The sequence below is a fragment of the Scophthalmus maximus genome, chromosome 8, assembly GCF_022379125.1.
Source record: "Scophthalmus maximus strain ysfricsl-2021 chromosome 8, ASM2237912v1, whole genome shotgun sequence".
Classification (NCBI taxonomy): domain Eukaryota; kingdom Metazoa; phylum Chordata; class Actinopteri; order Pleuronectiformes; family Scophthalmidae; genus Scophthalmus; species Scophthalmus maximus.
In genome coordinates, this window is record NC_061522.1 from 23,416,404 (window position 1) to 23,438,462 (window position 22,059).

A 22,059-nucleotide genomic window follows, 5' to 3' on the forward strand; every position below is an offset into this window, starting at 1 on the left:
TTGTCTCTTTCATACGCACGATCCCATTTATTCTTACTTCACTTACACATGCCAAAACCATCAGTCAGTCCGGAGGGAAGATATCTCTGCAACCAAATACCTCGAACACTTGAAACCAGAGTACGTCACTTGTACTCTCACAGCATGCCAACCTACAAATGTTTAATAGACATTAGCAATTTAGTAAAATCCTTCCCGAGTTCTTAACAACCAATAGTGAGTCAGCGTCAGCCTGTTTTTATGACATCAAATAACTCATTAAAAGCCAAACTAATCAGAACCCCAAACACTTTGACATGACAGTTTTGTCCCAACTGCTAACATGGAGGTGGCAGGAATTTATGACCTTTACTGCACTCAGTCACCAGAGGGCGATCTAAAGAAATTGGCTGGCTTTTGGCGGCTGTCATGTCGTCCACACAGTTATTTGGAACAAACTGTTAATATTTGTAACGTGTACAGTCTTTAGAGTTTTCAAATCCAAAGTCAGAAAGTCAGTGTAGCATCACGGGCCACATTATTGGCATAATGTTGCGATACATTATCATTTTGGTGAAATGTATTTCTAAAGTCTTCTTAGGTTAAATGTTTACCATGTCCCTTCACCTTTTCTAAATAGAATGTGTTTGCAGTCAAGTTTTGTCAGGTGACCTAAGCAGAAGTCCCACCTGGTAATTCCTGGATGTAAATATGAAGTAACACGTTTGTAATGTGTACGGCTCATTTTTGACGTTAAGAACCGACACAACCGGCTCCTTGTAAGAAGGCAGAAGCAAAGAGGAGAAAGTAATTTTGGATTGTTTGGTACAATGCTACACATGGCACCTTTCACTCGAAAACGTCTGGTTGAAAAGTGAAGAGAGGGGGGGAAGCACCGAGTGGTGGTCCACAGTCTCACACACACATACACACACCAGCTTTTACAGCCACACTGTAATTCACCAGTAATAATATGTGGTCAGTAACAACGGGTGATGAGGACGGACGTACAGTAGAATTCCTTAGTTGGCCATTTCATCCCCCTTCATACTGCAAATCAAAAAAATATTCAGCCCCGTGATAGTTGGAACTTCGTTGTGGGTGTAGAACACGAGTATCAAACTTTAAACCTCTGAAGGACGACTGTTGGCCGAATGCATGTCGGTGCACGTTACAGAGTGGGAGACCCGCGACCTCCTTCAGACACATCTGAATGAGGATTTATGTTCATGGTTAGACACAATATTTATGTTGTTGTGTACTTCAAGGTAGAGTCAGCATCTGAAGGATGTGAACCGCCTGTTACATGTATAGTGTCCAAGCTAAATGAATATGGTTCTGATTAGTTTAAATATACATACACTACATACATTACTCACAGACATGGCCTCTGCGTTATAGGCACTGGAAAGGATCCATTGCAAACAACGTTACACAGATTAATAGAGTGAGTGAGGGTTTAATGTAAATGTGCTATTATTTTTTTTGTGTGTGAATCATTGACCTTTCTGCCATTTTTTCCTCTGGTGGAGTCATCGTGACACACTGTTTCACTCCGTTTGCCAAGGGATCTTTCTTTTAGACATATAGTTACGCAAAGACGGGGCCACTTTAAGGCAGAAGAATCAGAGAATTGTATTTTAGTGTAAAGTCTGAATATTTTAAAATGAGTCCAATTTTTATGAGGAGAAATCGTGATATTATGAGAATTAAGGTTCAGTATGAACAACTACTTGTACTATTATGTGTGTAATAGTAGTATGTCTTTTAATTTTTAGACCTTAATCTTACAAGGTCTATGACTTTTTTTTTATATTAAATTACGACTCTTCTCCGAATGTCCTTTTTTGTCCTGAAAGTGTCCCTAAGTAGGTCATAGACTTTTGATGATAACATTTATGAAAAACATAAACCATTTGCTTGAAAATATAAAAGCATTTAACACTGATGGGGCCATGTTTGAACAAGACACCTGTTGCTTTAGTTTAGACGTTCTTACTACATTTTTTTTTTTTGCTGCTCACAGTTCTGCCTCGTGTTTGTTTGCTGATGTTATTTTTGGGGGGTCTAAAATCTTATTCTCATGATAGCTTAATTACTGCAAAGTGCATTTGTTGCAATAAAACATTTTCTCTTCGAAACCATTGAAACAGATTAACACAAGGATGCAATTTATATTTATTTTTTACTCTGATTATTTATTCATATTTTGTGTATTTGAACATGACAGCCCAGCGCTGACAAATCCCCACTGTACCAAGTTTGATTACACTTCATGAGGATGACGAGGATGACGATGATGATGATGATGATTTATTGTTAGCCGACACCCATGTCTTTAGGAGTAGTGTGTCCTTTGAAGTCGCTGTAAATGTAAAGTTGTTCATGACTGACTTGCCTGTTCAAATAAAGGTTGAATTGAAGAAATTCATATTTAGAGACAGATTTGAAATGTGCTTCTCTTCTCTTTGTGTCCGCCTGATTTCCACCTCCTCCTCTCTGCCTCGTCATCACCAACTCTTCATCAGCCTGATGCTAAACGAGGGAGAATTACTGATTTGAATTTGAACTTTTCAATTTGTTCATTTCGAAGGTTGTTCATGTTGCTGTTGACAGGTTTGTTGTCATGGGAAATGCTATTAGATGAACACAATAAATAATACAATTATTTGGATATAAAGTGCATTGTTTGACACATTTCAATCGTTCCACAATAGATTGCATAATGATGTCAGTCATATATATATATATACTGATTTAATTGTAGTTGAATATACATTTCTCTTTCAGGGTGAATAGGCCTACTTACATTCACTTATATTAGTATAAATATTAACAAAAAACAGCAATGACATGGATTAGACATTTGATATTTCCTGTGAGATTCATCTCATCTCTTGACATGACTTCATCACGTCATTCCTGCTGATTTGTCAGCTGCACATCATGCTGACAAGCTCCTCTTTCTACCACATCCCAAAGGTTTTCTTATGGGAATCACATCTGGTGACTGGGGAGGTCACGGAACTCACTGTCACGCTCACGAAACACAGTTTACATTGTGACATGGAGCATGATCATGCTGGAGGAAGCCATTAGAAGATGGAAAAAAAGGGATGAACATGGTCAACAACGATACTCAGATAGACTGTGATATTCAAACTGTGCTTGGTTGGTGTTAAGAGGTGCAAATGGTGCCTTTGTAACGATGATATATATAAAAAGGGTCCATCATTTCATATGATTCTCATATACTTATCATATGTCACCATATGTCCCTATGTTCCAAAGAAACAGGAAACCAATTTAAGTCAGGTTACATCCAGATTACTACTTTTTTTTTTGCACATGCAGACTGAAAGTAACATTCAAAAGAAAAAGTGCTCGGTGATAAAGCTTTTGAAGATTTGGGCCCGGTGAAACGAGTTTACTGCAGCAATGCACGAGTGCACCAAGTGATGCTGTTGACGCTGTAATACAGGACTCTGCAGGTGTTTTTGAAAGCCTTTGGCGTGTCGTGACACCATTTACACAAAGCATCAAGCTAAAGGGAAATGCATGTTGCAGTTGTGCATGCTGGTAGAAGAGTCCCAGCACCGCTGAGAGACAGAAGGAAGGGTCTGGACAGGATGACAACACTGAGTGTGATGAGAAAGGCCGCAGAACCAACGGAATCGGTCAATTCCATGGTGTGTGCACACAAAGAAAAAAAGCGGGGACTTCAGAAAGTGTGGACCCAAAAGATGCAAAAGAGAAAATCAAACGTGAACACAAGCATGAGGGAAGCACCAGTGAGCTTCTGGCAGCGGAATTCGGACGAAAGCGGCACCTTTGATGCTCTTTCAGTAGATATTGCTTCCCGAGACCGAGCCTTTTGGAATAATCTCAGCATTGCAGGTAATGAAGAGAACACACTGAAGGTCTGGATGGAGTTTGAGTTTATATTGATGAGATCATCGTCCGGGGCTCAGGCTCAACAAGTGTAAACGCCAGTCTGGAGTTCAAGAAGTAGTCTTCCTTAGAGACGAGCTCTCTGCACAGAAAGACCAAGAAAGGCCAAGGTCATACAGGTCATGCCAAGGCCCACCGATGAGACAGGAGGTCCCAGGCCTCTCTGCACCACCATCCTGCATCTGTGAGCGCCTGCATAAAGAGACTCGGTTGAACTGGATGGCGTGTGGTGGTGTGTTTGGGCCCAAGCCGGCGGGCACAGGTCGGGGGGATGACAGGAGGAACGGGTTCATTGTGATTGTGCAGGATATGGGGCAGAGGCAGGCATGCGGTGGCTGCTGCGGCGGCGCTCTTGTCCCGCCCACCTACAATGGGTCCGACGCCCGCATGGATCGACGCATGCAGGAGAGGAAAAAGTGGAGTCAGTGTTGTAGACGCCTACCTCGCTTCACTGAAATACAGAGAATCACCACTAGAGTGTGAACTGTCACTTGCGAAAAAAGCTGCCCGCCACAAGAAGCAAAAAACTACAGCAACAGGAGACGACGAAGAAGATGTCATTCCACCGCCGCCGTCCTTCAAGAGGCAGCTCCATGGTTATTTCCTGGGGGGCCTGAGGAAGGACAAATCCCCAGACACCGGATGGTCGCAGTCTCCTGAAAGCACCAGAGACCGTTCCACAAACCTGAATCCACATCTCTCCTCACCTATTGTTTGGTATTTGTTGAGTGGGTTCAACGAGTCTCGTCACATATCCAACGTCACCCAACAAACAAAGCACTCTGCTGGCAAGCGAGATATTGGCCTCAAGGCCCAAAGTGTGCCAAGAAAATAAATTCACTGTTCCACCGCCAGCAGCAGCGGCAGCCTGGACGGATGACACACGAGGTCGACCAGGCTGCATTCTTCAGTCTTCAACTCTCTAGTGTTGGCGAGGCTCAGGTTTCTGTTCTTGGCTGCCGGGGATGGAACCTGACGTGGTCCTGTCTGCTTTTGTTGAACATCCATCTCGTGGATGGACGTGCTGTTCCTTCTGCGATGCTTCTGCAAGGAGCTCAGTTGTAAAGAGTGGTTAATGGACATACCAAGACAATTTGTTTTCTCGGCCTATGAACATTCCACACGGACACAAATACAAATATGTCGTTGGGAATAAGTATTTGAGTCACTTTGTCCTGAAACTGTGTCTGGTACAAAATACCTGCGACAGCTGCGGCTGTGAATCTCTGCGGCTGTTAACTCATATTTTTTATTTTCAACATTTCAATGTCTTTCAATGACTCTTCCTTTTGCCCTTTGGGCTTTGTTTTGCCTTTTCCAATCGACCTTATGCGTTAAAGGACATTCTTGTCCTATTGCGTGTTTTGGAGTCTTTATTCCTCGGCCCCGTGAGCCGCCTGTCAGACTGGACAACTGCATGAATCAACAGGCGTCCCGAGTACTTGTACTAAGTGGCAACCAACCGTGACGTCACCCACTGGTTAGTGAACAGCCTTCGAGTTTGGTCTGCTCTTCAGGGGGGGGGGGGGGGGGGGGGGGGTTCCCATTATCTGACTAACCATTCCATTTTAAGGTTGAGGGGTTGATTTAGGCTTTTTAAGGATTAAGAATATAGAGTTGTGTGTGTGTGTGTGTGTGTGTGCGTGTGCGTGTGTGTGTGTGTGTGTGTGCGTGTGTGCGTGTGTGTGCGTGTGTGCGTGTGTGTGTGTGCGTGTGTGTGTGTGTGTGTGTTAAGGTCACAGGAGAGAGGGCGGGCGAGGCTTGGGCTCCATTTAGACACACAGTACACAGAGAGAGGGAGAGTCAATGTGAGCGCACATGTGCCAGTTGCTCGAGCACAGCTGCCACATGGAGGGAAGGATACCACACATGGAAACTGCTGCCGAGTGAAAGACAAAAGTCCAAAAGGCAACTCAACTTTCGCGTGTTTAGGTGGGAATTATAGGGGACGATAGATATCTACTGGAGCAGAACCACCCAGTAAAGTAAGTGACACATACAAGCGTGTTGTGCGTTAATGATTATTTCGCGTAGACTAATGTCAAGGGCGTCCCCCCCTCAAAGCCTGTGGAACCATTTCACCGCTCTGAGCTTGTTTCTGTATTGCGTCGCTGTCTGAAAGTAATTCCATGTAGAGATTAACTGCATTAGGACCAAAGGAACACTTTAACTTGTCATGTTCAAACGAGCCCCAAGAGGCGAAAATTAACACATGATGAGGGTTACCGTCTGTAATGTCACATGGTATTTTTCATTTTGTCTGTGCTGATGAGGACAAATATCTGCGTGAAGTATACCATAGCTGTAATTTTGCGCAGCCGAGTGGGAAAAGCCTCTGATCCGCATGTGGGAGTGGGAGATGTCCGGATTGTCTGATGCCGGCGGTGTCTCGCACTCCAAGACGTGTCAATACACTGTTGGCAGAACAGTCGCGAATGCAACACCGCTGGAAATACATCCGGATAAAATTCATCATCGACACTATTACACTGCGTTCCGCTCATTTGAGTGGAAGTACACACTCCTATGTATCTGCTTTCACTCTTTAAACAAACTGACCTCATTTGCCTGAGGTGACGACGAGTTTAGCAATCAGGTTAACCATGTTGCAATAATTATTATTATCTTCCAGTTCAGTTGACACTGCATAAATGGAGCATCGGAGGTTAAGTGACACGTCATTTTCCTTGATGTAGAATTGAATTGGGAAAAGAGAGAAGAGAAAGAGCACTATTTCCATATTTCGTTGATCAGCAGGACTCCCGGTGTGCAAACACGCTCCTTCTCCAGGAGCAGTCCCAGGCTGCACACACAAACTGCACACTCACAGTTTTGAATTCAGCACCTCAAATATTGACACACTCATAGCTGGGGGAGAACGCCGGGATCCTTCTTTTTGTAGTTCGACCTGAGTTTCAGTGAGTATAAAGTGTAGATGTGTGTGTGTGCCGGGATCGGCGCACGACACTCGATAGCTCCGGCGCCGGTTGAAGGTCAAGTGGGGTCAGACATCTCCCTCCTCGGTGTCATCTTACCATCCCCTCACTGATGCTTCCCCCGCTTCCTTTCAGATTCCTTTACCGCTCACAAAGCTGAAACCACATGTGATATAACTCCACCCATTTTACCACATAGTTTTATTAAAGTTCCCCTAAACTCAATTTTTTTTCTTTTTCTTCTGCTTCTGTCCTCCAAAATGTCGGACATTGACTACAGGGACTTCCACCGGTCAACCTAGCGCGAGCAGCTGTGGTGGGCGGGGCCTGTTTTATTTGCATATCTTGCATATTCCTAGTCTCTAAATTCCTCAATGAGGGAGAGAGACCCATTTCAGATGGTTTTTAAAACTTTTTGCGGGGGGGTAAACAATGTTAAACAAAATATTAGGCATAGCTGATTATTTTGATATACTATTAAACGTTACTGGAGGGGTTCTTTAATGCAACAACCTGCTGTAATGACTATTGAGTATGTATGAAATCATTTTGGAATGACGACTGAGTAGTCATGGGGTAATGTAGTAACGACTACTGATTACCATGCGATATGTAGGAATGACTACGGAGTACTAATGTAGTTATATAGTAATGACTACTGACTAGTCATGTAATAATGTTGTAATGACAACTGAGTACTATGTGGTATTGTAGTGGATGTCAGAAACAACAGTTTGCCTTTTTTTGGACCGCGATGTTGAAGAAGACAGGAGCCTTCATATTGGAGAATACAGGAAAACCCCCACACACAGACCAGTATTTGCTCTTCGACTCGCACCATCCACTGGAACACAAGCTGGGAGTTATCAGAACTGTGCAACACAGAGCTATAAAGGACCCACCAGTGCCCGAGGCCAGGAGAAGGTTCACGGGCTCCTGAAGGAGGCACTTGAAGTTTGTGGATACCCAAACGGGACCTTTGTGGAAACAAGATCCCGGAAAAAACACCAGTTCTGTGGAAGGTGAAGCGAAGAAGACCAGGCGCAACAACATCGTGATCCCGTGTGTGTCTGGAGTATCTGAAAAACTCAGGAGGAATCCTCAACAAGCAGGTGTTAACCAAGTAACACATTTAGACAAAGATTGGTTCACCCCAAAGACTGTTGGTTGTCCTGGCCCCACACAGGACAAACAGCTCTTCAGGGCAAAACTCAGTTGTTTACCTAGACATTAAGGGACACTCCTTTTTAGTTACAGATGTGCGCATTTTGGACAGGGAAGAAAAAATGGTTTGCAAGAGGAGTGAAGGAAGACATCTGCGTCAAAATAGAGAAACCAAGCAACAGCGGAGGAGGCTCGAGACACCATCTTTCTCCCACTCGCAATCATCTCTTCCCATCTCTTAACAACCTTTCACACTTAACCACGCCGACCCCAAAAACAACGCTGCGGACACATGACCTCAGGTGACTCGACAAGGTCTCCAACGGCCACAGTTACAACGGTTTCAACGACTATCGTTCGGAGACAGGGGTGGAACCATGGACCATTTTTTCTTACATTGGGATGGCTCTCAGCAAAGAGTACCTCGGGGTCTTGTTTGCGAGTGAGGGGACAATGGAGCAGGACATTGGCCGGAGAATCGGAGCAGCGGGGGCGGTGTTGCATTTGCTTCGCCGCACCGTTGTGACGAAAAGGGAGCTGAGCCGGAAGGCAAAGCTCTCGATGTACCGGTCTATCTCCGTTCCTCCCCTCACCGATGGTCACCAAGGATGGGTCGCGACCGAAAGAGCAAGATCGCTGGTGCAAGCGGCCGAAATGGGTTTTCTCAGGAAGGTGGCTGGCGTCTCCCGTAGAGGTGGGGTGAGAAGCTCAGTCGTCCGTGAGGAACTCGGAGTAGAGCCGCCGCTCCTATGCGTAGAAAGGAGCAAGTTGCGATGCGCCCCTGGGTGCCTCCCTAGGGAGGTGTTCGAGGCACATCCAGCTGGGAGGAAACCTCGGGGAAGACCCAGGACTAGGTGGAGAGATTATGTCTCCACACGCCTCGGGATCCCCCAGTCAGAGCTTCTTAATGTGGCCCGGGAAAGGGAAGTTTGGGGTCCCCTGCTGGAGCGGTTGAACATGAGATGATGATGGGATGAGACATTCAGGCCTAATATTTGAAGAAAATTTGAAGTAACTATGTTTCATGACAACCAAACCTTGCTGTTCATTCTTGCGGTTATGATAATATTGCCTTATTGCTGCCCTCATCTGTCTTCAGGATTGTGTATTGTGTAAACTGTGTGAAAACACTGCTGCTTGAACGACTCGAACGACACCGGTTACAACAGTTTCAATGTTGTTGACACAGTCTGGAGCAGCAACCAGCACTGGCCACACTGCACAGAGGTTAAATTCCTGGTTTCACCATGACTTAGTTAGAACTGAAGAAGCCTCTCGGATGAAGGTGAAACGTCTTCAAGCGACTGCGACCGAGTCCAGTTGCTCCTCATTCAGCCCCCTCGTGGGTGAAAAAGATGTTGCTCTGCACCTAAATGTTTTGTAAAGACAACTCTAATGTGACACCCAGGTAATGTTACAGTGATTTGTTGTACTTCTGGTGCCGTCTGGCGGACTCATGTTTCCCCCCCCTGTATGTGACTCCAGCTGTCATGGCTCCCAGCTTGGCCCAGGCGTACAGGCGGAGGTGGTGGATGGCCGTCACAGCCATCATAGAGAATCTGCTCTGCTCCGCTGTTCTGTTGGGCTGGGGCTCACTACTCATCATGCTGAAGAACGAAGGCTTCTATTCCCACCTTTGCATTGGTAAGATAAACCATCCTGCCAGGTTTTTTTCTGCCCGCCTCTGGCACCATTAGTAGTTACCTATAGTTACCACCATCCAATTCTAGTCACCTGTACTGTCCACAGCTTACTAAATATAGATTTTACCTGCAGCTACAAATGTGTATGTGGCTGATAAGAAACAGCCAAAATTGACTTTTACGTCTGACCTCTTGCACAGATCCTTGCCTATGCTGTTAGCAGCAGGATGTTGTGTATATTTTGGTGGACTCATTGTAATGTCTGAACTCCTAGGTGCAGTGAGGAGTTGTTTTGGCCTCCTAAACACTATGTTTCTTTTCCCGACTTGTTCTGTTCCCCAGAGAACGAGACTGTCGCCACTAACGTGACTTCCAGGGAGAGCGACGGTTGGCGGAGCTGCGTGGAGCAGGAGGAGGTGCTGAATCTCGGCTTCACCATCGGCTCATTCCTCTTAAGCGCAGCCACTTTACCTCTGGGGATCTTGATGGATAGATATGGACCACGTCCGTTGAGGCTCGTTGGCAGGCAAGGCAGTGCTTTGATAATGTCATAACTATGATTTTGTATATGACATATGTGACACTCAGTGACACTCAGTTCAGATGAACTTGATTCACATGGTCAAATGTTCTGTGTGTGTGTGTGTGTGTGTATTTCAGTTCATGTTTCGCAGCCTCCTGTGCAATGATAGCTGCTGCTGCATACGACCCTGAAGGTGAGACAACACATCGCTACACCGAACCTTAAAAGAACATTCCATCATTTCACAGCTTGGGTCTTTTTTTTCTTCTTTTCTTTAAAGTTTTGTGATCAATCATATCAGTTATGGAAACATTTTAAACACCAACTTCACTGTGTGATCTGGGGAGAGCCAACGGCTTTACAGCAACAACTGGTGGTCAGATGATGACACAGGCCATCGACATATCGAGAGTTTAACCAAAGACATTCGGAAGATAAAGTCAGATGTTACAACTAGTACCCAAATTGTCTGTTGTTGCATCCTACTTTCCCTGATCAACTCTGATCTTCCCTATTGCAAACGTTTCCTATTACGTAACAGTTGTATTCACTTTTGTTGGGGCAATGATTGACAGAGATACAAAACTTGTGAAAAAGAAAAGAATTTCATTGGAGCTTAAAGCATTCTCCGTTTGTTCCATCAGTGTTGTCTGTCCTCATCTTCCTCGCTGTCTCCTTCAATGGCTTTGGAGGAATCTGCCTGACCTTCACCTCACTCACAGTACGATTCCCACTCACATGTGAACACGCACACACACACACACACACATGTATTGACGAAACGAGAAATATAATGTCCTCTTGTTCACTTAAGGTGTAAAAAACATATATTAGGAAAATTCACATGTGTGGCAGTAGCAATATGCCTGTGTGGACATCTGTGTAGCCCGCTATTCACCTGGGAAGTGCAGATTTGTTGGCACCGGTCTGCTACAAGGGCACCACCTCCACATGTGCTCTCCAAGTTGGCTATTGAGTTGTACAATAAGAACAACTATTTGTCCCCGGTGTCCGCAGCTGTCAGCGTTGTGCGTACACAAAAGATTGAGAGCCCCTCCTGAGAGGAATCATCGGGCATGGGGCTGCAGGGACAAAGATCCTGCTCTGTTGACTTTGCGACCGGCCCTGGAATGCCACATTTCAAACTTTTCAAGTGTGCGATGTCACACGTCTTTGTTGGCAGAAGTGTAACATGCGCGGAGGTTTCGGGTTCGACCTATAGAGAGCAGAGCGGCAGCAGTTTGTCCGGACTCATTCGAGTCAGGTACATGCACCTGCGCACATTTCTGTGATTCAAACCATATTGTGTGTCTGGTTGCGACCTGCTCGATGAGCCTGTGTGTATTTTGGAAGGCAGCACATGTTGTTCCACTTGTTCTAAATTCTGCCGCAGCCTCTCAGCCAATCCAAAACCCAGGCAGCCAACACACCCTCCCACAGCCCCGTTCCCTTATCGCCCCCATGTCCCTCGCTCTTCCCCCCATTTGTGTCCCGGGCTTGACTTTGTCATTGTGTGTGTGTGTGTGTGTGTGTGTGTGTGTGTGTGTGTGTGTGTGTGTGTGTGTGTGTGTGTGAGTGCGTGTGTGTGTGTGTGTGTGAGTTCGTGTGTGTGTGTGTGTGAGTACGTGTGTTCCCTTGTTGATAGAACTACCTGATGTTACCAGTGTATATTCCCAGCTGACCTAATTCGCTGCCAACATTTTGATAAGGCAACTTATAATGAACTGACTGACCAGAGACCTTTTTTAAATTAGACTGTTAAGAATCTCCCTTGAGCGTGAGGTTATGTGGAAACCATTTTAATTTAGCGTGTTTTATTAGCTAGCCCTGAACACAACCCTTTGGTCATTGGATGACTCTGTTTACCCCCTGAGCCACAGACGCTCTGAATGAAGACAGACACTGGTAATATTTCATAATCAGCATCTTTGCATCGGTGTATTCAAGAACATTTGAGTACAATATATACTACTACTACGTCTGCTGCTGCTATTGTTCCTACATTTGCAGCTGCAAAATGATCATTACTGTTGATCAAGAAAATAAAAGGGTGGAGTTGCACTAAACACACCGAACCCCAACAGCCCAGTAGACCCGTTGGCCTTTTCATAAATTGTAAACCTCTCCTAGATTTGTCTCCATGTCAGAACTTAACTATTTTAGCTTATATTGGTTATATATTGTGAATTACATATGTGTATTATACTACAATAATCTCGAGCATCTTACTGCACTGGCGGTCCATATCACTGTCAACTGGGAATGTCTTTCAAAGTATGGGGGGGGGGGGTCATCCACATCCAATCAATCCAGAGGGTTGATGGTTCAGTACCCGCTTCCTCCAGTCCGGTCTGTATGAATGTGTGTGAGAGGGTGTGTGTGACTCTTATTATAAAGTGATTTGGGTGGTCAATAAGACTAGAAAAGCGTGAAATAAACACAGTCCTCTTCCCATCTTTATTTACATCTCACACCGTCAGCTCACATAATAACTAGACCGTCATTAAATTTTTCGTTAGATCGCTTGATAGGCGACCAAGTGACCAAGAGACAGTTTAATGCATGTGTATGTGAGAGATAGGGAGAGTACTGTTTGTAGGAAACCATTATGTTTTACTGGGAGAAAAAAAACAACATGTGTGATATGATGTTATATTGATATCACTTTGAAAGAGATGGAACTCAGCTCTGGTGGGCTCTGCTCCAATGGAATCCCTCTGTGACCAATCACCAACACAAAGACTACCACGACCCTAATGTTGATGTGTTGGAGCTATTTGTCATTAGATTCCAGTAAAAATAGGAAATTGCGACATAGTCATTGGGGACATCCTTAAAGCTACAGTGTGTAATACTTAGAATAACTTATATATTGTCCATAACTATGTGTTCATATATGTATAATCAACTTTGAATGAGTTAAATATAGTTACATGAGGTGGACCCGACCTCTGTGTGCCATGTTTGCTACGCCGTGTTGAATACGGTTGTTGCACAAAACGGTCCACAATACGTCGCATTCGCGTTGATATTTTTAGACGCTGCCAGAAACCAGAAATGGCATCAGTGGTGGGCCACCATTAAGTGTCCCCTGTCGGTCGCTCAATTGGTTGCGGTTCGCAACTGTACCACCAGATGCCGCCAGAAAAGCACAACAATTACACACTGGGGCTTTAATATTAACATAGACATGAAAACAGCTCAAATGAGTTAAAATCGACCTCCAATCAGAGCTATGTCAAGGATTCGTGGGTTCTTTCCATTTTCTCTGGCTTCCTCCCATGGTCCAAAAATGCGTAGATCTGGGGTTGGGTTTATTTACCAATGTGAGTTCATCACTCACTCGGTCACACACATTCATGTTTAATACTGGTCTCACTGTTGCAATCTAGCCGAACAATAACATAGACACTGTGTGTTTTGTGTGTAGCGAGGGTGCTGGCGTGATGAATGTGTATTCATCTGCTGTACATGATAATCCATCACTGACTTGGAGAGCATGTAAGAATCAGTAGCACCGCCTACTGGTTAAGTTCTTGTAGTGCATTTGAAACACTGCTAATCAGCTTTGAGTGTTGTTTTATACAAATCATAAAAAGGTCAAAGACCACTGATGATATATTTACCATCAAATTCCACAAGGTGCAAGAGCTTATTTTTCTGTTCTTGCTATATAATATGTGATTATCAACTCAAAAACGATAAGGATGTATATCAGCCCAAACGTGTTAGATTAAGAACAGATGAATTGATTTAGACTCTGAGAAAATGATTGGACTGGGGTGTATGTTTAAAGCCAGAAATGGACTGCTACAGTACCTGAAAATGTACACAAGGTGTTTATATCAAATGATGGGAATCATAGAAGGTAGTTTCAAAAGTCCATATGCGCGCACCACATCAAATATTTCTCAGTTTAAGAAAATTTACGAAAAATAACAGTTTGTATGTATTGAGTAATAATTAAGTAATGACGATTGCTACTGATTAATGTATAAATGATTTGGTTCTGATTTGTGAAAAGAAAGATGGCCATCTGTATTTATGTGATTTATATGAAAGGAGCAGGCAATATGAATATTTTCTTCTTTCTGATTCTATTTATTTCATGTAAGTATAGGTGTATTGTATTGTTTTGTAAAATTGTTTTTGGATTACACTGAAAAGAACAGGAATAAATTATTATGACGTGAAATGAAAACTTGTAAAGGTGCATGGTTCATTTATTCATCAGATATGATGCAAGTTTTCTTTAATCTTTAATCTTTCTCTCTTCAATCCAGCTGCCAAACATGTTTGGCAACGTACGATCAACCATCCTCTCCCTGATGATTGGCTCCTACGCTTCTTCAGCCGTCACCTTCCCTGGTGTCAAGGTAAGTTTTCCCTAATTCCGTCTCTGTATATCACTCCCAACCCACCTTCATCCCAACCGAACCCCTTCTCTTCCCGGTTCCCATGTTGCTCCAGTTGATTTATGACCTTGGCGTGTCGTTCCGCGTCATCATGTGGGTGTGGTCGGGGTTGGCGTGCGTGGTCTTCCTCAACTGCTTCCTGAACTGGCCGGCTGAATCCTTCCCCGCGCCCGAAGACATCAGATACTGGTCAGTGGGCCGCACGTCCGGCCGTCACATTAGTGTGCGGACGAGAATACACACAAACCCGGTCTGCAGAGTTTTCACCAGTGAGCCTCTGACATCGTCCAGTGTCCAGTTCAAAGTTTACTGTAGAGAGCCCAATGACTCAGAATGGATCTGAGGCAATAGACAGAGGGACAATTATACAGTGGGCGAAGGGGTCAATAGGTACAGGCATTGTGATCAGACAATAGACTGGGTGCAATGACAGCTGGGTGTAAAAGAAAGGTAGAGAGGATATTTGCATTTACAGTGTGACATTGACACAGTCGAGGGGCAATTCAGAAGGGGCGCGAAGGGAGGTCCCAGACGTGCTCAATGAGCAGAGGAAGGGGCCTTTGTTCAACGGTGACACTTGAGATGAGAAGGGAAGGGACAGTCATGAGTGATGAAACAGTCTTCAGACTATAACAACAGCAAATGTAGTATCAGACAATATTTGAAAAGACAGTAAGAGACGGGCCTCTGAGTTCAGGTGGGCTCAAGAGGGCCAAACCATGAGGGGGAAAGGAGTCAGGAAGGAAACACAGACATACATGGGGTGAGGTCGAAATGTTCTTCTTATCCACTATTCCTTGACCTCGGTGGAAAATGTCATGAGGTCAAGGAAAGGTTTAAAGAAGAACTGATAGGACTTAGGTCAAGCCGACAGCGCTGCTCAGAGAACCCGACTCGACGTTCACTAGACTACGTCATCACGGTGGGTGTTGTTGACGTGCGTCTGTCGTGGTGAAACTACAAATTTCAAAAGATGAACTATGAAAAACTCAGCGGCTCCATCAGCATGTTTCAGTGTGTTTTACCACCGTGTGACATCAGATGTAAATCATTCATATGCAACAGTAACTTACATGATGACTGGGGGTCTTACTCATCTTCTTCTTCTACTTCTACTTCGGATTGAATCGTTTACATTCGTGCATGGCGCGTTAAATATCAGTGCCGCAATAAATTGTGGGGCGTCCTTTCGTCTCACATTGGAAGCTCCAGTGTACCCTATGCTAAAGGAGATAGGAAAGGAAGCATTGAAGCTCCTTTCCTATGCATTTAGAGAATCCGAACAGCTCTTATCATGGCAGCTGATCAAATACTTCCGGGTCACTTCAAGACTTAGGAAACTTACTAAGACAATTTGACAATTGGACCGTACACATGTACTGTTGATAAAGGGGCCAAACAGACACATCGGGCTTGATGGCATGCTGTGGAAACCATGCTGTAGTAAAAGATTTAAAAATAAATAAAAACACTGTATTAGCCACATTTTGTGTCATTATCTGGATCATATCTATCTGATCATAGACACAGTTCACTGAAGAATCACCAACACAGGCAAGAGTCAGGCAGGAGGCACATCGGACTGATGGAGTCACATGAGACAATCTGACACTGTGAGCAGAGAACAGGTCATCCTCGAACCGGAGGGTCGGTGGTCCGTTCCCCGCCTCCCCCTCAGTCGCATGCCCAAGTGTCCTTGGGCAAGGCACGCAACTCTAAATTAGCCTCTGGCGGCTCTTCCGGCAGTGTTTGAGTGTGACAGAAAAAGTGTGGTAAAAAGCAGCACAATGTGTGTTGGTGAATGTGACTTATACTGTAAAAGCTCTATATAAATACAGTCCATTTACCATTTACAATAGGCTGAATAAGATTAATGGAACTCCATCCATTAGGTTTTGGAACTTGCCAAAAGGCATTTCAAGTTCTATAGTCCTTACGTGGTGGCTCTCGATTGACTCATAGAGCAGACCACTGGTTCAGAGACAAACACAGACTTAATGCATTTTATTGTAACACAGGCAGAGGTTTGCAGAGGTTCAGGACTGAATTTCCAATAGACTGGGCAGGAAAAGTAGACAGCAGCGATTCCAGGGTGGTTGGAGTTTGGATAGGCAGATGATAAAGCATAGACTTAATCCAAAGCAGACGTAGATGCACGTGGCGGGTGACAGGTACAGGCAGGAGGATTGACTTGAGGCACAGATCAGTTTAGAGCTGCAGGGATGTTGATCATTCCGGCTTCACGAATTTTTGACGTCTCATCTCTTTCTCCTCTCTCGGCAGTAAAAAGGTGAAGCTGAGTGGGCTCGTGACAGAGGACAAGATGACCGGAGACAGGTACATCACTCACGTCACCCTCATGGAAGACACGATGGAGGGCAAGAAGCCCGAACCTGAGCAGACGGACTCGCCAAGCACAGCCAAGGGTGAGGAACATTAACGATGGGCGTTGCGTTTACTATCCCCTTTGCTGCTGTAACATTGAAAATCCCCCAAAGTGGGATTAATAAAGGGTTATCTTATTTTATCTTATTTTAGGCCAAGATATCCAGAAATTTGGTCAAGCTCCAAAGCATTCGAGCCCTAATGAAATCATCAGAATCCCTTTATGGTCATTGTACATAGTACAACGAAATCAGAAAACGACAGTCCTTAGGTTGCAGCAATATACAAATGTCACACCACAATTTAATTAAGAATAAAGAGTATAAAGAAAGAGTAATGAGCATAAAATAGGAATACGAGGCTATATGTACAGTATAAATAAATATATGTTGTGGATTGACGGCAGTAGGTGAAGTAAGTGGAGCAGGTCGTCCTCGAATCAAAAGGTCCTGTGGTTGAATCCCCAGCTCCTCCAGTCCGCAATTCCATGTCTCCTTGGGCCCGACGCTGAACCCCAACGGTGCATGAGAGGAGTGCGAAACATTAATAGAAGTGCTGTATTAATGTGTGTGTGAATTGGGTGAATGGGACCTGTGACATATATAGCACTTTAAATGGTGGTCATCTCGTGATATATAAACACAGTCCAGCTGTCATCCCCAGTTCTTGCATAGTTAAGTAACAGAGAAACTGTACACACTGTTTTTACAATGCATTCTAGGAATTTCCCAGAAAAAAACCCAAAAACCCTGCTTTCCCACTCTGCTTCTTCAGGCTCCGTACCACTCTGTCATTCCATTTGCACCCCCATCCTGCTGTGGAGTCTCATCACCATGGCAATGACCCAACTGCGGCTGATCTTCTTCATGGGTGCCATGAACAAGATGACAGAGTTTCTGGTCACCCACGGCAACCCTGACCGTAAGAATAAGAACAAACAGTGGGTCAAGACTGACTGATGAGCTCAAGCTTTTTGTCAGAATTAGCGTGAAGCCATACGTGGGGATCCCTGACCTGCCGCTCGTCTCTCTTTCAGCCTCAGAAGAGCTGCAGAAGGAGGCGGAGGAACAAGGTGATGCTCAGTGGGTCTATCTATCTATCTATCTGTCTATCTGTCTGTCATCTACACCTTATTCAGAGTAACCAACCATTGTTGCCGGGTGTGTATTGCCACTCTGATGCTTTCGAGTTCAATTGACTTCACCCATCTCTCTGCATGTCCTCCCCAGTTGGTTTCTACTCTTCTGTCTTCGGTTCCATGCAGCTGCTGTGTCTACTGACCTGTCCTTTGATTGGCTATATCATGGACTGGAGACTGAAGGAGTGTGAAGAGGAAAATGCAAACACACAAACGGAGAACAGGTGAGAGAGTCCAAAGCCCTTTTTCTTAGGTGTAGGCATCTGTGCGTTGTACTAAAGAAAACCAAAAGTCCCAATGCTTACTGTATAGGTTAGGCTTGAAAGATTTCTACGCATCGGATGTTGAAACTAAATACTCAAATATCATGTGTACATTGAAACGGCAATTTCTTGCTGTCATACCGGTCCTGAAGAGAGCCAATCCTTGATTTCATGTAAAAGATGTGGGACAGAATCCAGGCCTTATGATGAGCAGCACAGTGTCATACTCCCACATCTCGCACTCTTCCACATTCCCACTTTGACGTTTGACATTTGTCCCCTTCAGACAATCTAATCCCCCAAAGAGAGGCCGAACGATCCAGAAACTGACCAATGCCATGAGAGCTTTCATCTTCACCAACCTCCTGTTGGTCACCTTTGGAATAATTTCCTTGATTGACAACCTACCCTTACAGGTTAGAAAAAGCCTGTAAATTGACTAATAATATATCACTTTTATGGTCTTATCGACCACTCATTACGCTTTTGTTAAGTTCACCCATTCGCACACACATTCATACAGCACTGCTATCTACCGCGCTTTTTCTGTCACATTCATACACTGGCGGAAAAGCCGTAAGGGGCTAAGTGTCTTGCCCAAGGACACTTCAGCATGCTGACTGGGGAAAGCGCGGATCGAACCATCAACCTTCCGGTTGATCTCTCGAAGATTCTCCCCAGGCGTACAAAGATCAAATGCTTCCATGAGCCCAATACATATGAAGTAACATACACTGAAAAATAAAGACACACACAGGCACATGCTTGATGATCGTTTGTAAATCTGTATCCATCCGTTTCCCTTTGTTAGGTGGTGTCGTTTGTTCTGCACACTATAGTGAGAGGATTTATCCACTCCTGCTGTGGAGGCCTCTATGCTGCTGTGTGAGTACTACCAGAAACAAGCTGCACTAGCTGTGATTTAGGATGACTGGAAAAAAAAACTCTTTCTATTTCCCTTCTCACTCTAGGTATCCGGCCAACCATTTCGGGACACTAACAGGCATGCAGTCAATGATCAGTGCTGCTTTCGCCCTGCTCCAACAGCCACTGTTCATACTGATGGTGGGACCCCTCAGTGGAGATCCATACTGGGTAGGAAGCACACGCGTGAACATGAACACATTCGAAGTAAATAGTAGATACAGCACTGACATATCTCTCTGTGGAACAGATCAATCTGGGCCTCCTCATCTTTTCCCTGGCTGGCTTCCTGTTGCCGGGCTATCTCTTTTATCACCGTAGAAACCTGATCAAGGCAAAGGCAGTGCACGATAGGCTGGCTGCCAGCCAAGGCAAAGAGAGCGCTCCTCTGGCCCAATCAGCCGGCGGAACTGCACAGAGCCAAGCCAATTGGCAGGAAGCTAATGGATACGCACCGAATGGGCATGCTATTTAAGATTATTGACAGGAGTGAAATGATCAATTTGTATTAAACATTTTTTGTAATGACTGTTCAGTAGATTATGGATATAGAAGTTACACTTGTGACCCTAATGTCAGATGTCTCATTTTGAAAATAGACTTTGAATTACGCGTGAGTGAAAACATGTGTACACCTGAAAAATGTGCCTCCATATTTGACTCACCAAATATGTATGGCAATAAACAGTGTTTGTGATCACTTCACTTGGTAGCTTCTACTCTTGAAGTAGCAGCTTGCTAAATGAAACTTGAAGCATTAAAAGCAAGAAGCAACATGGTAAACAACCCTCAGGGAGTACTACAAAGAATCCTCCAGTGGGCATTAAATTAATAGTTTGACATTTTAGGAAATACTATTTATTACCTTTACCCGTGATTGAGATACAACGGTTAATCTAACGTTCATGTCTTTGTGTTGGTTTGTTTGTAGATGATCAACTTTGCTTTGGTTATCATAAAACCTGAAAGCAGCATGCCTGTATGTATCCACCTACTGACGCCTTAAAAGCAAATAAAATGTATATAATTTAATTAGTTTTCATTATGAATGTGAAAAACAAGATTTTATATTTGAAGGGGAATCAATATATCTGGCTTTATTAAACCACATGACCACTATGCAGGGTGGACACTATCCACTGTTTTTGGGATAAAGTTGAATGTCTGTTTTGAAAACTGAATCTGCTTTTCTTTTGACTGCAAGTCATCCTGACTTTTTTTAGTTCAGGTCAGGTTTAGGAGTAGCACCAGCGTTTGGTTTTTACATTGGTGTGTTTCCCTATTTAACACTATAATTGCAACAGCTATGTAAATTAATTATACTGGGATGTATTTATTTAATTCCTTTTTTGAGACCATTGAATGTAACTCGACACAATCACTTAAACTGATGACTGTTGGTGTTTTCATTCACTGGAGAATGTCAGCTCTTCAATGATACAAATGGATGCTCTTCTTTGACCGGATCAAATGCTCACTGAGAGAAGGTACATTTTGGAAACTTTCTACTATTTAAAACCGTCAACTTGTTTCCTTCTGCACTTAGAACCAAGCAGCCTTTAAATGTGCCACAATATAAATATGCTGTACAAATAAAATTGATTGAATTGCCATATGTTCACTCTCTTTATTTTCTCAAATTGACATTCACATAGCAATCAACTTTCTCTTAGTATATGTGTGATATTGATTCTGTCAATGCGGCTTATTAATAAATAATGTGTCAAACTTAATTTTACACTGACATTTAGTGAAGCAAAATGCTGTTTGACAGTGACTTATTGCATATTTTTTTCCATGCCACACCCAAAGTGGGTTAAGACCTGCCCCATACACTGCATCTGATTGGTCATTACTCACCTCTGGTGAGGGGAAAAAAACAAGGTGTGCCAGGAGGAGGACCAAAATGAGGAGGAGTTGATGCCGCAGGAAGTAAAGGCCATTTTGATTTTGACAGAACAATACTGGGCCCATAAATAAAAAAAATATAACTTTTGATATCATTGAAGTGTCATTTTCTAGTCCTTGTTTCAGTCCAGCAGATTACAGCAACAACCATTCCTCCTCCTCTCCTCTAGCAAAGCTGTATATTAGCAACTAAAGCTGATCAAGAAGCATGTGAATAAAGCAATGCCAGCAAGATATGATGAATAAGATATTATAGTGTGTGTTTTGTTGTGAGTGCCTGCATGCAGAGAGCACAACGGCTCCTGATAAAATCTGTAAAGAGCGTTTCCAGTGTTGGTAAAAAAGAATTTGACAATAATTCGATTATGAGATTTATCCATTGCATACATATTGATATGTAAAATAGTTTAAATGTGTGTTTTTGTGTAGGGAATCTGTAGCTTTACAAAACATGCCCTGGGTTGACCCCTCAAAGTATTTAAGTGTTTTGATTCAACAGTAGCATTTGCACACATAAAGACAAGTTTTTTGAAATCACATGTTTGTTCGACATGCACCTGCTCATACAACTATATACAGATGGGTTGAAATGATAAGCTCATTTGACGTCACCAACTCACTCCTACTGTATCTCTGACTCCAGAGCTGCAGGTAACAAATCCGCATTATTACTATTATTATTATTATTATTAATTATTAACAACATCATTGCATCTATAAGTGTCAGCCTTATTTTTTGTAATTTAAGTATCAGTCTGGTAGAGATTAAAGCAACTGTTATACAACTGTTTACTGTAAGGTAAAAAGACACCCACTTATTCTTCTTTTCT

General features: G+C 43.7%; 1 protein-coding gene across 1 annotated transcript; it reads left to right on the forward strand.

Moving 5' to 3' along the window:
* Positions 1-5,705: 5,705 nt before the first annotated feature.
* slc43a1b (solute carrier family 43 member 1b) lies at positions 5,706-20,934 on the forward strand. Its single transcript, XM_035637038.2, has 15 exons — positions 5,706-5,915; positions 9,516-9,674; positions 10,016-10,199; positions 10,334-10,389; positions 10,841-10,917; positions 14,480-14,572; positions 14,667-14,800; positions 16,895-17,037; positions 17,771-17,917; positions 18,033-18,068; positions 18,226-18,358; positions 18,684-18,813; positions 19,209-19,282; positions 19,369-19,492; positions 19,572-20,934. Exons 2-15 carry the CDS (start codon positions 9,521-9,523, stop codon positions 19,794-19,796), a joined length of 1,710 nt encoding a protein of 569 aa, XP_035492931.1. The 5' UTR covers positions 5,706-5,915; positions 9,516-9,520; the 3' UTR covers positions 19,797-20,934.
* Positions 20,935-22,059: the final 1,125 nt, after the last annotated feature.

What these genes read in the sequence shown, in the direction of transcription:
- slc43a1b (XM_035637038.2), top strand. Translation starts at nt 9,521, where the DNA reads ATGGCTCCCAGCTTGGCCCAGGCGTACAGGCGGAGGTGGTGGATGGCC. An exon ending in TGCTGCATACGACCCTGAAG is followed by an intron (nt 10,390 to 10,840) that starts GTGAGACAACAC and finishes TTGTTCCATCAG; the next exon opens with TGTTGTCTGTCCTCATCTTC. An exon ending in AACACACAAACGGAGAACAG is followed by an intron (nt 18,359 to 18,683) that starts GTGAGAGAGTCC and finishes TGTCCCCTTCAG; the next exon opens with ACAATCTAATCCCCCAAAGA.